This window comes from Primulina tabacum, chromosome 10, assembly GCF_025594145.1.
Source record: "Primulina tabacum isolate GXHZ01 chromosome 10, ASM2559414v2, whole genome shotgun sequence".
Classification (NCBI taxonomy): domain Eukaryota; kingdom Viridiplantae; phylum Streptophyta; class Magnoliopsida; order Lamiales; family Gesneriaceae; genus Primulina; species Primulina tabacum.
This window is the reverse complement of record NC_134559.1, coordinates 31,228,867-31,245,915: the sequence shown is the minus strand read 5'-3', so window position 1 is coordinate 31,245,915 and position 17,049 is coordinate 31,228,867. Positions and strand designations below refer to the sequence as shown.

The 17,049-nt window shown below is 36.3% G+C and overlaps 1 protein-coding gene and 1 long non-coding RNA gene across 2 annotated transcripts; one reads left to right on the top strand and one right to left on the bottom strand.

The window, feature by feature from the left end:
• Positions 1-10,669: 10,669 nt before the first annotated feature.
• LOC142505863 (uncharacterized) lies at positions 10,670-16,659 on the bottom strand. The gene is made up of 3 exons (XR_012804507.1): positions 16,512-16,659; positions 11,034-11,158; positions 10,670-10,904 (listed from the first exon to the last, which is right to left on the bottom strand). It is a non-coding gene; the product is annotated as an uncharacterized LOC142505863 (long non-coding RNA).
• Positions 12,024-16,504, top strand: LOC142505861 (uncharacterized). Its single transcript, XM_075618990.1, has 3 exons — positions 12,024-13,114; positions 15,735-16,043; positions 16,145-16,504. The coding sequence occupies exons 2-3, from the start codon at positions 15,735-15,737 to the stop codon at positions 16,229-16,231; spliced, it is 396 nt and encodes a 131-aa protein (XP_075475105.1). The 5' UTR covers positions 12,024-13,114; the 3' UTR covers positions 16,232-16,504.
• Positions 16,660-17,049: the final 390 nt, after the last annotated feature.

Below are 17,049 nucleotides of genomic sequence, written 5' to 3'. Positions count from 1 at the left end.
GATGATTGATAGCTATTATTGTAGGTGAACTCGATTAGATGTAATTTTGGTTCCCAACTTCGTTGAAAATCAATCACACAAGCTCGACGTAGGTTCTCCAAAATTTGAATAACTCTCTCTGGCTGACCATCGGTTTGAGGATGGAATGCTGTACTGAATAACAATTTGGTCCCCATCGATGCATGCAGACTCTTCCAGAAAGATGACGTCAATCTCAGATCTCTGTCAGGACCAATAGATACAGAAATCCCACGTAGACGAACTATCTCTCAAATATATCACTCTGCATACTGTGTCATGCTGAATTTCATCTTGATAGGTAGAAAATGCGCTGATTTTGTAAGACGATCAACTATCACCCATATAGCATTAAACCCTATAATAGTCCTTGGCAATCCCAAAACAAATCCATAGTGATATTTTCCCATTTCCACTCGGGAATAGGAAGTGGCTTAAGCTTTCCAACTGGCCTCTGATACTCTATTTGCTGACATTTCAAACATTTGGATACAAATCACATGATATCTCTCTTCATGCACGGCCACCAATATAACAACTGCAAATCTTTGTACATCTTCGTGCTTCCCGGATAAATGGAATATAGTGTGTCATGAGCTTCCTTCATAATGAGCTTCCTCAAAGAGTCGTCACTAGGAACACATAGACGATCTCGATATCAAACTATACCATCCACCTCAGAATATAACTTCCGGCCCTTTGCTTCATCTCTCAATCTCTACTTTTGCAATTGCTCATCAGTAGACTGTCCTTCACGGATTCTATCTCTCAAAGTCGAGTGAACTGTCAAGATGGCAAGATTAGGGGCCTCGCCCCTAGCATATACGGTAAGCTCAAACCGATGTATCTCAGACTGTAGCGGTCTTTGAAGTGATAATTGAGTAATAACTGCTGCCTTTCGACTCAATGCATCTGCCACTATATTAGCTTTTCCCGGATGATAGCTAATTTCATAGTCGTAGTCTTTCACTAATTCAAGTCATCTTCACTGTCTCATATTCAATTCTTTTTGGGTGAAGAAATATTTCAAACTTTTATGGTTGGTGAAAATCTTACACTTCTCTCCAAATAAGTAATGTCTCCAAATCTTCAATGCAAATACTACAGCTGCAAGCTCAAGATCATGAGTAGGGTAGTTTTTCTATTGAACTTTCAACTGCCTCGATGCATAGGATATAACTCGGTCATTTTGCATCAGAACTGCACCCAACCAAAGTTTAGAAGCGTCAGTATAAAGAACATACTCTCTTTGCCCCGATGGCATAGCTAACACTGACGCTGAAATCAAGGTTTTCTTCAACTCGTCAAAACTGTCTTGGCATTCGGAGCCCCATACAAACTTTACTTTCTTCTTTGTCAAGGCGGTCATGGGTACCGCAATAAATGAGAATCCCTGAATAAACTTTCGATAATAGCCCGCTAGTCCCAAGAAACTTTGGATCTCTGTTACACTCTTCGATACTAGTAATTATTTCACTACATCAACTTTACTTGGATCAACTTTTCCACTCCATCACTAGAAATGATGTGTCCTTAGAACGCGACTCTATCAACCCAAAACTCATACTTGCTGAATTTTGCATATAACTTTCTATCTTGCAGTACTTGCAGTGCTGTCCTCAAATGTCGAATATGCTCATCTTTACTCTTCGAATATATAAAAATATCATCGATGAATAATATAATAAACTGATCCAGATACGGCTGAAATACGCGATTCATGAGATCCATGAAGATCGCTAGCGAATTGGTCAACCCAAATGGCATGACCATAAACTAGCAGTGCCCATATCTAGTCTCAAACGCTGTCTTGTGAACATCAGACTCTTTCACTTTCAACTGATGGCATCCAGAACGAAGATCAATCTTCGAAAATATTGATGCTCCTTGTAACTGATCAAATACGTCTTCAATTCTTGGCAGAGGATACTTGTTTTTGACAGTGACTCTATTCAGCTCTCGATAATCAAATACCGGCGTGCCCCACAAGAGTAACTAGGGCGAATAAAACCCTTGTCTAGCAATTCTTGGATTTGATCTTTTAATTCTTTCATTTCAACGGGTGCTAGACGATAAAGTGCTTTAGAAATAGGTACTATGCCCGGCATCAACTCAATAGAAAATTCCACCTCACGGTCAGGTGGAATGCCAGAAACGTCCTCAGGAAAAACACTAGGAAAGTCTCTGACAATATCGACATCATCTAACTTCTGGCTGATAAGAGCATGTGCTGTAATGACAGATGCTAGAAAAGCTTGGCATCCTCGTCTCATAAGTTTCCTTGCACATAGACAAGAGATGATGTGCGGCATTTTCTTGTTCCTCGCCGCCTCAAAGACAAAAGATTTCCCATTAGGTAGTCGAATAGACACTGATCTCTGACGAAAATCTATCGAAGCTCCATTCAATGATAGTCAATCCATGCCAAGTATGATGTCGAATTCAGGCACTTGGAGTACGATAAATCTGCCCGAACCACATCATTTGATCACCGGAAGGAATAGAAACTTTGAAGCTCAATTCCATATCCTCGGGTATAATATTCAGTCACTTCACATAAGTCTCGGATATGAAAGAGTGTGTAGCTCACGAATCTAGCAGTGCATAGGTAGCTACTCCTAGAATGAATATCCTCCCTGTGGCGAAAACGTTTTAGATTATCCGTGTTGAAGCCTAAGGAATTGTATCATTAATTTCCCAAAATTTCATGAAGAAGATTGATTGGATCATATTGTTTCTAGGAAAATTCATACTTCCCCCTTAAAATTTCTTATTAATTGCAATTTGACCCTTCAATTCATCGAAATTTGCATTTTAGTCACTAGAAATTTTCGAAAATTACAAATTGACCCCTTAAATTTTTTAAATTTACGATTTTGGTCCTTCAATTTTCGAAAATTACAATTTTGGTCCTTAAATTTTCGGTAATTACAATTCAATCCCTAAATTTTCAGAAATTGCATTTTAGTCCTTAAAATTTCCGAATTTACAATTTAGCCCCTAGATTTCGGTTAATTGCATTTCGTCCTCATACTTTCTAAATTTTGCATTTTGGTCCTTAAATTTTCGAGAATTAGCATTTTACCCCCAAAAAATTTTGGTAATTGCATATTAGACCCTCAAAAATTTCGAAAATTCCAATAATGCCCTTGATTATTACTTTTCTTCAATTTTTCACCACAAAAACTTTTATTTGGAATTATTATATCATTTACATAAATTAAGGCACAAAAAACAATACCAATTTCTATTGTTTCTAAAAGCATTCCTTAATTCCATCTAAGGTAGAGCATACAACCTAATTTCTTTTAGGTTATCCTTATCCCAAATCAATTCTAATAACCAATTTAACATTTCATGCAATAAAAGCAACATAAAAACTTTAAATAACTAGGCTATCGGTGATAAGGGTCGTGTCTGCCTCCTCTTCAGCCCCCTCGACATGCATAACATAAGCTCGCCCCACAGTAGGTTCTTTCTATTTCGGGAAAATCTGCATCCTTGTGTCATTCTTCCATGCACATGAAGCACTTAGAAGTCCCCCACATGCACTGTCCATAATGTAGGCGATTTCACTTCTTGCATAGTGGTCCTCCACAGGTTTCGGTGCTCCAGGTTGTGGTGGATTTGGTGGTCCTGGCTTCTTTACTTGACCTTGGGGCTTTGGTGGCCCTTGAGGTCAAGGAGGTCCTGTGTATGGCTTCTTATTCGGCTGAGAATTATTTTGGTGTTGTTGTCTCTTGCGCTACATCTCAAAATCAATGTCTTTCAAAGATTGCTCAGATTGAGATGCATAAGTAGTAGCAGCAGCATAATCCAAAGGACGCATCATCATCACGTCACGATGTACGGTAGGTCGTAGACTATTCATAAAGTGTCTAAGCTTCTCCGCAGCATCCCTAGAAATGATGGGTACAAATTGACAACCCCTATCAAATTTCCTCACAAATTCAGCAACAGAAGTGTCTCCCTGACGGAGAGTCATAAATTCCCCCTTCAATCGCCCTCGCACATCAGCAGTAAAATACTTCTCATAGAAAATCTTCTTGAATCGAGCCCAAGTAAGTGTAGCAAGATTAATACCGTGCTCAGCTCCATCCCACCATGAAAAGCGTCATCCCTAAACATATAAGTATCACACCTCACACGATCAGCATCCCCCATTTTCAAGTAGCGAAAATGAACCTCAAGTGCTCGAATCCATGCCTCCGCAGCAAACGGGTCGGTGGTGCCAGAAAATTCCTTCGGCCCTAGCCTCTGAAATTGATCATAAATATCGTGTTTTGGCCTAGGTGCCTGCTGAAACTACTGCTCGAAAAAACGAGCCATACCCTCCAATGCACGTGTAGCAGCATCCCCATTAGGAGGTGGGGGTGCATTAACATGACGGTCCTCAGTAGTCTCTGTCTACCTATTAGTACTAGGTGCGCGTCAAGGAGGCATTATATCTGAACATTTTTCAAATTCTAACGTAACCAACATGCATTTAAATCTAAGTTTTCTAATCATGCAACATATCCTAATTCATTTTAGCAATTTTAAGCATATAAAACATATATTCTCATAAAGCTATTAAACATGTGACAGAAACATATAATTCATTTAATCATGCAGGTAACATCATAAAAATCATATAAAGCATGTAAACTTACAGATTGAGGCTTGATGGCTGAGCTTCCCGGCACTGATGGTGGCACAACCCTTTACAGGAATATTGTCCGATACTAACTGAAACGTCCACTACTCGTTTTTATAAAAAGTACTAGAAATTTTTTTAAAAAACTCATGAATCAGCTGAAATACTCATACACATGCATAAAATATTTTTGACACCATTTTTAAAATAAACAACCAACTATATTTGAAAATCAAAGGAAATAGTTTGAAACGTAAAATCGTTAAAAATTTGCATATCGTAACTTAGCAAAATTCCTAAAACTAAAAACCTCTCAAAAACCACTCAAAATCAAAATGCAAGTCATAAAAATATCTAAAACATAAACTTAAAAATCATAAATCATAAATAGTGCGAAAAACTAGTGTTGGTCCTCGAGTTATGTAAACCTTCAGTCCAGTCAGATCAAACATCAAGACCTCCATTATCATTATTATCATAATAACATGCATCAATCACATCTAGTGAGTCTAAAGACTCGCCAAATCATATTCTTGATAACAAGTACTACATATACAAATCATATGCAATAGTGAAAATATTTGTACGTAAAATAACATTTTAATTTTGATGCACAAACTTAAACATAAAAATTTTCATATCATCATAAACATATTCATGTTCATCATATTTATATATGTATTCCATTTTCCTTCCGTTGAATTCAGATCATTAATTGTGACTATCGTATTCGTATTGGGGCGATGGATCCATCTACATGTAACTACAGTACTGGGCGACAGGGACATCAGCGACACTCTCACCCGTCAACTGAGCCTTGGGCTTACGTATTAACATATCATCGTATCATCGTATCAGTCACAATTACTTCACTTCTTTCAATATTTCGTATTTTCATCACTTATAAAAATTAAACATGCATATAACGTTTTTCTTTTAAACCAAGCATGCAACATGTCTTTTAACATTATCGTTTCATCATAACAATTCCATATACATTTAAAATAATTATTTTAACATATAAAACAGCATTCAGGACACTGCCATGACGTTTACTAATTTTCGGGTGTAAAATTACCGTTTTACCCCTAGATGTAAAATTTCACGATTTTGACATTTTCTTAATTCCGTTGGCTCTAGACAATCCCAAATAATTATTTAAGCTTACAATAATTTTCTCGTATTTTTATTTAGCTTGAATTGATTACTTTTAATTTATTCTTTAATTATCACTAATTAATGCGTTTTAATCCCGAATTAGATCAAAATTTAATATAAAATTCCCAAACTTGAAATATACTTTTTATATTTATTTAGCCGTCGTGAACCATGACTCGACCCCCGTTGAGCCATGTTTCAAACTTTAGCCCATAAACCCAAAGTTTCGAACATAAGCACTAACCTCACGAGCCATCATGCGTTTTCATCGATCTGTGCTCGAACCATCCAGAGCCGATCCCTGACCAGCCCCTCTAGGAACCCTCCTGGACCCTTATAACCACTAGGAATTGACCCTAGCCCCAAACCGAAGCCTCCCTATCAGTAGCAAGCAACGACCGAGAAACCAAGTAGCACTAGGACTCTACGTTTCTGTTGATGGGACCCCAACCACCGAGCCAGCCCCTGACCAGACCCTTGTGCACACTCTTATGACTCTAGCCCATCCCTGGTGTTTCCAAAGCCAAGCCACGCATCAAGTTTCCCTTTAACCGATCATATATGCCACAAAAACATTCAATTCAGTTCCAACTTAATCAATTCATGTGTGCAGCGATTTAGGTCCATCCTAGGACTCCTTAAGGCATGTAAAAACATCCCATAACAATACCTAATTATGGCAGCCCATTTATGAACACTTATATTATGATTTGATTCAATAATTCTTGAGCTTTTTGGACATATGGAAGCATAAACGAAAATAATGAGAAGTGTAACTTGTTTTTCATGCAATTCATGATCAAATAAATACTAGAGTGTGATAGATGAGAAAAGATAAAAAAATATGGCGTGCCTTTGTGTATTTAATGCATGAATAAACGTTGATGAATCGAAGAACGGCGACGAACGACCTTGGTTTAAATTTTCTTGACAATTTTTGAAGCTTTTCTCCTTTTGTTTGGTGTGTGCCGTGTGATTGAGAGAAAAAGAGTCTTGTAAAAACTTGTTGGGTGAGGGAGGCGTGTGATTTGTTTGTTATGGGGTGGGGTTTGTATTTTAAATACTAATTAAAACACTAATAATAGCTTATTCTCATTAACAAGGTTAGCTAGGCCCAATAAGCCCATTAGTGCTTTTAAAAATTATTTTGTTTAATAAAGTGTGTGAAATTATTAGCCGTGTTGTCAAAACGTTCGTATTTTGTTAAAAATCGAATACCGATAAAAATTACATCCCAGCGTATAAAATCACCTCAAAACTCCTTAATTTCAAAATTAATAAAAAGCATCAACCTTATTTTAAATAATTAAAAATAATTATTTAATAAAAACATTTTTCATTTTTCAGCTATCGGTCTACGTTCTTCGATCGCAATTCGAATAACATTTTAAAAATATATTTTAATGCATTTAAGTAGATAACTACTATAAAATCATGTAAACATATCACACATAATTCATTTAAGCAATTAAAACAATATAATTAGCCATTATTCATTTTTCCTAGATTTGTATGCAGTTGAATTACGTCGTCTTAATTTTGGACCTTACACACCTGATGATTAAACAGTACTTTAAATATTTTTATGACTATTATGTGTAGGAGTGGTTTGTGAGAATTTAAGATGTTCATGCTATTTTTGAAAATGTTAGTTTTAGGTTTGGTTGAATGTTTACAATTTTATGATTTTTACTGCAGTATTGATTTTTATCATTGGATAAGGCCGAAGCCTTAATGGTTTTTTTTAAAAAAAATCTAATCTAATTTAAAAGCAATGTAAAAGTTAGGGACGTTTCAGATAAAGTCGGATTTCTTGGGCAGAATTCGTGATGCATCTTTGCACAATCAAGTGTATCAAAATTTGATTGATCAAGTGAAGAATGGAGAGATCGGTAAGTACTGGATTGAGGATGAACTTTTGTTTGCCAAGGAAAATAGGGCATATGTTCCAAGTGGCCCTTTTCGAAACGAGTTGCTGTGAGAAACACATGATTCTCAATGGGCTGGTCACCCCAGTGTTGTTTGAATGCTCGTCTTGTTGTCTAGGACTTATTATTGGCCGAAGATGGAAGAGGATGTTGAATATTATGTAAAGACTTGTCTTGTTTGTCAATTGGACAAGACGGAAAGATTGAATGAAGCAGGTTTGTTGCAACCATTGCCTATCCCTGAGCGGCCATGGCAGTCCGTCTCATTGGATTTAGTTCTTGGATTTCCAAAAGTGAATGGATTGGATTCAATTCTCGTTGTTGTGGATCGATTTACAAAGTATACCGTGTTCATCGATGCTCCAAAGGTATGTTCCACTGAACTTACTGCCGAGTTATTTTTCAAGAATTTTATCAAGTACTTCGGTGTTCCGCAAGATATCGTGAGTGATAGGGACACAAGGTTCACGGGAAGGTTTAGGACTGCTTTTTTCAATATGATAGGTTTGAAGTTGAAATTCTCTACTGCCAATCATCCACAAACTGATGGACATATTGAGAGAATAAATCAGTTGTTGGAGGAATATATGAGGTATTATGTGACAGCAAGTCTGCGTAATTAGGCGGATGAAATTGTGCAATTCTCATATAATTTGCACAAGTCATCGGCTACTAGTTTGAGTCCCTTTGAGTTGCTGTACAATTTTCAACCAAAAGTACCTCATGAGTTGCTTTGTAGAAAACTGGATGTGATTGTCCTGCTGCGTATCGATTTTCAAGAGCAAAACAAGAGTTGTTGGATGAAGCAAGGGATAGCTTGGCTAAAGCACAACACAGAATGAAGAAGTATGCGGATAAGAGAAGAAGGGATGTTGAGTTCCAAGTAGGTTAGCGAGTTCTGTTGAAACTAACTCCTAAAATTTGGAAGAAAATCAGTGCTAAGACAATGCATCACGGGCTGGTTCCTTGATATGATGGCCCCTTTGAAATTATGACCAAAGTGAGGAAGGTTGTCTACATGTTGAAATTTCTTGATAAGTTAAAGATTCATCCAAATTTTCATGTAAGTTTTCTGAAGAAGTTTCAGGAAGATCAGACACGAGTGCAAATGAGTCGTGCACCGCTGGTGGTAAGGCATGAGTTTGATTGAAAATTTTGAACGAATTTTAGATGACAGAGTTTTGGGTCAAAGTAAGAAGAATCGGAGAGTTGATTAATTAGTCCAATGGGTGGGCGATTCCGAGGCAGATGCTTCTTGGATCCGAAACGTGAATCAGTGGCAGTTTGAAAATGAAATTTCCAAGTATGAGAAAGGAAAGGACTTACTAGTTTCTGCGACGAGGACATCGAGTTCTTCTAGTGGGGGTGGATTGTTAGACCCTTAAAGTACATGGCGCGAATGCGAAGTGCCATGTAGTAAAATTTTGATGCATAACACTTAGTTATGTTCTATATAACTTAGGCATATTTGAGTTGGCTAAGTATATAAACGAATAGCACATTTGAGAGAGTGTGCTAGAGGCAGCTAAGTGTGGGAAGACGTGGACTTGGCTGTGCATGAAAGTCAACTCGAGTTGGTGAAGCCTTGGACACGTGTAAGCCTTGAATTTGATGTTTGGGCAGTTGTGTGGAAGTTTTAGGACATTTGGCCAACATCTAGGACAAGTGGCAAGATGACAAGCATGTAATCTGGCAGCAATTAGACTTGATCTTATCCAGACAACGGAGTTGGGATTGACAGGTGGTAGTTCCAAGAGCAGTTACTCGAGTTTATCTGATATTGTTGCCTTGTATTTCGTTTATATTAGCCCTGAGTTGCACAAGGGCATGATTACACGAGTGTGAGCCTTTGTTTTGTGAAAACCTTGGGTTCCTATTGTATTCTGATTGCGGATGAATGCAAAGGTTGGGCAATTTCCTATAAACTATCGTGTTTCTTACTTTCTGCAAGTGTGAGTGGGTTTGCTTGGCTCGGTGAGATTGATAATCCACTCAATACTTAAACACGAGTGAACGAGAGTTTCCTGATTGAATCTGTGCGTTGATTCATTCCTCACAAGGGCGAAAAACTCGTAAGAGAAAGTTGATGTCAGTAAGCCTCTGTGACAACAAGCAAGTTGCATTTTCTTCCTTCACTCCTAGTGCCAGAGAAACGTCGTACGCAACTTCGAGTGCAAATGCAAGTGTAAGTAGAAAACACACGCAAGCTGAAAAAATTATTAAATTGAAAGCCACACTTGTCAGATTTATTAGAGATAACGGAGGACATTAAACAACTCACTCACTCAGGTATCTCGTAGAAGAAGAAAACTGATGGGAAGAAGAATGAGGAACATCAGGGAGAAAACAACTACAAAATTTAAACCCACTACACCCACTCACCCTTGCGACAAAACACCTCAAGTTGAAGAAATTCTTCATAAAGCTAAATAGAAATGCAAAACAGAATGGTTAAACTAAACGATCACCTGGTCATAAAAGAATATTAGACTTGTCGAAACGCTTTGGTTCCTCTGCATAATAACTTCATCGGTGAATAAAATTTAGAAAAAAAAAAATCAGTTACTAAAAAAAGGTTAAAAAATGGCAAAGCAGTTAAGAAGAAGAAGACAACATCGGCAGCGAGGGAAGCTCCGGCTTCAATCGTCTTCCAGCGGTAGTACAACAGTAAAAAGGCGAGGGTTCGGCATTGTTCTCTTGAGAGAAAATCGATTTAAGGCAAGAAAAATCTATTTAAACACGTGCCACCGTTTATCCATTCAATTTAACTCAATGACGGAAAAACTGGATGGAAAAAATTGGAACGTTTTCGACTATTTCGTACTGAACCGAGAATTTAGCCTGGTTTTTCGGTTCTCATGTGAGGGGAGGGTGATCACAATTCATAATGATCAAATATATGTTTTATTAATAAGAAAAATCAGCATATCAAAATTCATATAGCAAGAGATCAGATATTTATTATAGAAATAACCCTCAATTAAAGTATCAAAATATTTTAGTAAAATGACACTCAGCATATTACACAACAAATAAATGGAAATGAAAATATATGATTTCATGTTCATTTGGAACAATATGAAGAAGCTAGACACGATCATGAAAGGTTCCTCTATAGGTACTTCGCCATAGCCGCATGAAATCTTCGGATACACATCAATACTCTGTTCAAAGCAACAGAATTGAAATATAATTCCAATTTAATCACTATATAACAACAGAACTATCACTCATTGTGAGCCTGGAGTAGTATTTTGGAAGCAATGTTGTCAGTTATGAGCAGTCTTGCTTACCTCAATTAAGCAAACAAAATACATCTTCCTGCCATGCACAACAGCGGGGTTATTCACTACTGAATGTGTTCATCGTTAAATGGCAGGTCAAGTTTTCCTCTCCGGATCTCTGATTTTAATGTTACCTGTTTCGGAAACCACAGAAGTTTGATAAATTGGAAAAGTTAACAAACTCAACAACACAAAGATACGAGACAAGATATGGCAATAGATAAAATGACATAGCTAATGTTTAGAAATGCTTATAGGAACAATACTCGGTCTTCCTATCATCAAAGACTGACGATCAATAGAAGTTCAAAAGTCCCACATACAAATTAACCAATATAAACAGTAGAATATGAATCTCGGTTTTCCAAATGATGAACAGAACTTTGCCTTATAACGTTTTATCAGCAACTATGTTGTCCCTGCACATTTATACTGATTGATCACAAGCACAACAACAAGAAATCTATAGTATTTATTCAATTCATGTATAGATGTCAAATTATAAAAATGAAGCTACGACTGGACACTGGTTGCATACAGAATGTCAAGAATTCAATATATTTTCAATCCATGCCAATGAACATATTGTTTAAAAAGTTATTTTTCGCTATAATATCGTTAACATGCAAGTGCCAAAGCAAAACTTGAAATTCCTTACTTATTAATTGCCAAATATTTCTTACCAAGTCAAGAGATTCCATATGAACATCTTCAAATATAATCCATAATTAATTTTTATTCCAGCAATTATGCGGATTTTGCAAATTTATTCCCACGGGATGCTGGAAAAACTGTGTTAGGAAAATAACTGAAGAAGAGAGTGCCAAAAGTGAAAAAATTAAACTCCCAAGAGAATCGTAGAATTTCTCTATCGACCACCTCTTGTACAAGCAACGAATTTCTACATCACCAAGTCAAGTGCAAGTTTTAGCACTGTAGTAGAATTTCATATTTTAAGGCAGATGTTCTCCAGGGTTAGGACTCAAATTATGTCTGCAAGTACAGCAACCAAACAAGAAAAACAGGCAGTCTGGATATAGAAGCCGTAGTTAAAAAGGACTTTATTAATATCGGCTTTTCAAGTGTTTTTCTATAAAAAAGCAAAACAATTCTTTATAATTGGATACAATAGTGAAAAAAAATAGTGATCTTTTTTAAAAAGGAAAAATTAAGAAAGAAAACACAAAACTCAGAAGCCACATTTTCTGGATTCTCGAAAAGTGCTTCTCAAACTTGTTCGAAACGTTTCTTCACCTAAGCACCACACTTACAAATACAATGTGCTTTTAGTTAGATAGCTTCTTTATTCAAACGCACTCAAGATACTATCAATATCTACAGACAACCTGAATAATAAAAAAGAGTTATGGTGATATTTTTCTTCAGAGGTTAATAAATTTCACATAATTATTTTTATTTCTAACGCGTATCGAAATTGGTAACATGACATTTTTATCACTATCTATTGACAACCTCAAATTTCATTCCAACAAATTGAGTCCTATTTGCAAACTTGTGTTGTTAGAATGGGCCTAACAGCAACAATCTCTTTTGTGAAAAGTCTAAAAGGCATAAAACCTCATAAAATATATTAAAAGGGTAACGCATCCGTCATTTGTTTAAATTCAAACACATTTCACCCGTGTTATAAAACTCAAGCACACTTACCCTCTCCCCTAATAGGGGGTTTTATACTTGATTTTTAAAAACACGAGGTCTAAAATGCTATTAATTTTATATCAGGTGTTTTTTGCTCTTTTTATAGGTTAGGCCGCACGACACACAAACATTTTATGCTAATAATGTAACACCTAAAAGTTTACTATTGCCACTAGCTTGAGACAAAGTAGCACCAAGCGTGTCAACTTGTCACACAAGTCTCTTGTTTTACACCTCGACCCCCACCCCCAATTGTAATAAAAAGAGTTTACTTTTTCAACCCATCCATCCCAGATTACGAGGATTACACTTCTAACGCTAAAAAATGTTACATATAAGCATTATAACATAAACAGAGGATCGGATATCACGAGGACCAAATTTCTGGAGCCGACGTTCCAAAAACCCCTTCCCTAGCTATTTCATCAAAGGTAGATCCCTTTCTCCAAGTTCGATAATTCTAATGAATTTCGTTGATTTTGAATAGCTCAGCACAGGTGGCTAGAAACACCGTGCCACATCAGATTGGTTGTAGCTGGCCAATCTGGTTTGTGTTTTCCATGTTACAGCGATGTGTAGATTTGTAGTTGCTGGGCATGTAAACGCTGACAAGTTTTCTACCGATTGGATCTTGTATGTCTGATGGGAGGTGCATGTGATGTGCCTCCGATGACTGCCACTACTGACCACCTAGCAGCATCACTGCTCTATGATTTGGATAATTAAAACGAAATCTAGATTTCATTCTGTAAAATTAGTTCAAAGTGATTGATGGTAAATTGTTATCAGAAGTGAGTTCGAGGTGGAAAGCATAGAATGGCAATAATGCATAATTATTTAAAATCGTAGTATTACAGCACAGTAGGTCTAGGTCCTAATTCAGCAGTAGATATGGCAATAATGGCAGAATTATTTACAATCGTAGTATTACAGCACGGTAGGTCTAGGTCCTAATTCAGTAGTAGATCTATCAACAATTGAACATATGTTATTGAAGCCACGTCAATTTAAATCATAATTTTCTCTATGAAGTATCCTAGAATAAGCAGTAGTTGTGCACCAAATTATAGCTCATGAGCAAGGTTCTAAAATTCGCAAGGTGCTAGTCACCTAAATCCTAGACCGCCTAGGCAGGGACTAGGCAACGCTAGGCGAATTCCACGGTACAAAGAAACTTGTAATTGTTCTTAGAATGAATTTCAGCCCAAACTTTGTTAAAATCCAATTGACACTTAGTTCATTCCTCCTGCTTCTTCTGCTTATTGCGGGTCAGGATAATAGGCAAAGCAAGAAAAATAAAAATAAAGAAAAAATTACCTTTAAGGCCTTGTTCGATTTTTTTATGTGTGTAAAAGTAAGCAGACAAAGAAGATGAGAGTGGTGTGTTAGACAAGCGCAAACCAACAAATCGTGATTTTAATTTGCTTTTCAATCCCAAAAAATTAAAAGCAGAAACTTATAATTATTTCTTATGTCATGTTCTGGTTTAATTGTGGCTTTCAAAAATTAAAAGCCAACAAAAAAAATTCCCAAAAAACCTCAACGCCTAGGACTTGCCGCCTACGCGGCCCCTAGGCTGGCCGCCTAGCACCTAGGAGGCCGCCTAGCCTGAGTTTAAGAACACTGCCCATGAGATGACACAGACGTTAGAGACACAATCATAATGCCGCTCAAAAATATAAATTAAAACCAGACTGCAAAAGCACCACCATAATCCATAAAACCAAATCCACTCCCTTTTTCTTCATTCTCCAGTTTTTTAACGTGCTTCTTGAACTCACAAGTTTTGTGTTTTTTGACAAACTCGTTGGGATTTATAGGTTTGCTCCTCCTACTATTCAAGATTCTAACGGTCATTTTTACACTTTCGTTCTTATATACTCATAGACTTTGTCATGTAAGAGGAACTTATGCTTTCCTCAGCACAAAAGCTTGACCACGCAATGCACAGAAGCTACCATGTCTTGATTAGTGTGTGACAAAAAGATTCTAAATCTTTATTTCTTTTCTTCAAATCACAAAGTTTTAATGTCAAGTTTTCTGAACTTGTATATTATCTTTGCTTCGATGGCACTCACACTTGCAGTCAAGAACATGTTAAGTCAAGAAATACCCAATAACCTTTAAAGTCAACACTAGGAACATGTCTTAGAATTTTCCGATAAATATATAACAGAGGTGAGAGGAGTGGGTCAAGTGTCATTTGATTCAAACCTCTTGATGCTGGTTTTTGGAAGCTTTAGGAGCAGTGTCTAACATCTTCTCCATGATAATCTTTGATCAAAGAGCTTTTAGGTTGTATGATGAAAAAATTTTTTGTCAACACCAACACATTAGCACACAACACCAGTATACAGATGTGGCAATAAACTTGCCCATAGTATATGAACTGCAATGGGTGTAATATTGTAATCCTTGACAAGATTGAAATAATACTGCTATCATTTTTGTTATTTTGATGCAAAGGACTTTGAATCACCAAAGAAGCAGAATATTCCTAAAATTTTTGCAAGAATAGCCTTTTTTCCACAATCAATTTCTAAAAGGCAATACAGCCATCATTTAACATAAGAATGAAACATTAAAATATGTCCTGGCACTTTTATTTCATGCACGACACTTTTTACATGATTATTGCTTCATTTTCTTGACATAATAATTATACAACTCCTAAATAAAGAAAGCCTCAAGTAACTCATTCTACAAGTGACATACTGTTAACTTTGAAACTTTAAAAGATGAAAGTTGGAGAAGCAGTCGGTTTATATCATTGCACTTGCTTCCTCTAAGACAAGCACAAACAAATACTTGGTCTGACTGTCGTCCACATGACAAAGCAAGGAAAAATAGCACTTGGTCTCACTAGATTTTCTCCATTCATTTTTAGTTATGTATAAGAATCTTTCTCAATCTATAGTAACTAATGAGGGCATAGAATGCAATTAAGATGACTTTATTGATGTAAGTCACTCACTTGATGTAACTAGATATCTCTATTTGGTTTCGTTATTTAATAGCATGTACGCTATGTAACAATATCACAAATTACAGATGGCCGAGATACCCCGTGAACATAGAGGAGATGCAGAAAAGGTTTTTCTAAGGATGATGATAGACGAGATCGAAAAGGGATACGCATCAGGATCAACATTTAGGCTAGAAAGCCAATTGAGTGTGAACAGGAAATTCCGAATGTTATTTGGCCCCATCTTTTCAGATCGTTATCTGAAGTCTAGACTGAAAAATCTCAGGAAGCGACATAAGGAGTTCTCAGAACTGTTGAATCAAGAAGGGATTAAGTGGAACATGCAGCTTAATGCTGTTTATGGCAATGATAAACCGCTGAAGGAAGAGTACAGGGTAAGTCTCATCAATTCTTGACTTGTTTAGTAATGTTCTCCAAGAATGGATTCTTAAACAGCTATCTCATGAACCTAAAATTCATTATTCTTTCTTTCCAGCATCGTTACAGGCGTGGGGGTTCCATCGGAGAACCAAACTTCGAGCTCATGCGCCAAGTTTTCGAGAGTGGAGTTATATTTGAGTAAATCAAGAAATGGGATACCCATGTGATAACATTAAATAAGCTTCCATGCACTCAAACACTTCTCTTTGTTGCTTGTATGTGACCACCAGAGAATTTCTATGTTGAAAATCTGGTTTGTATAGTTAATGATGCCCATTGTTGTTTGATATCTTACTATGCGACCCACATATATAGATTCGATTAAGGTATATCAATTAATATCAGTAAAATCAAAACTCTAGGTTACAATTAAATTACCAACGATTACGAAACTTGACAGAATTACAAGTGAAGGTGCGTACCGGCGTCAGTAGGATAGGCCGCTTCAGCCGCATGCTCCGCCAGATGTAGGTTGCCTCCCGGTGGAGTCCATTCGCCCCAGCTGCAGTTTATTTAAATAGTATAATAAATTCCAAATTCAACATTCCCCGAGTCCAAATGGCTGCGCGTAAAAATCTATACATATATAAAAGTTAAATTTTCGTCAAAAATAATAATTTTCTGTCGAAATTTCATTTCTAAAAAATAAATACATAAATATAATGAATTTCGAAATATGTGTACTGCGATAACTTCAATTATTATTTGTATTGATTATATCAATTTCTTTATTAATATTCTATTATTTTTATATCAATTTAAATGTAATTTATAAATTATATGTTTTTATTTTTTATTTAAATCTATATCTATATCTATATAAAAGCATAATTGTCTGCTATATTTAGTAAGTTTACGCCAAATTTTTTACTAAATATGAAATAAAAAAAGAAAAATTATTTCATGATATATTGAATAATATTACAATTTTCAATTGAAATAACAATAAAATGGATTGTT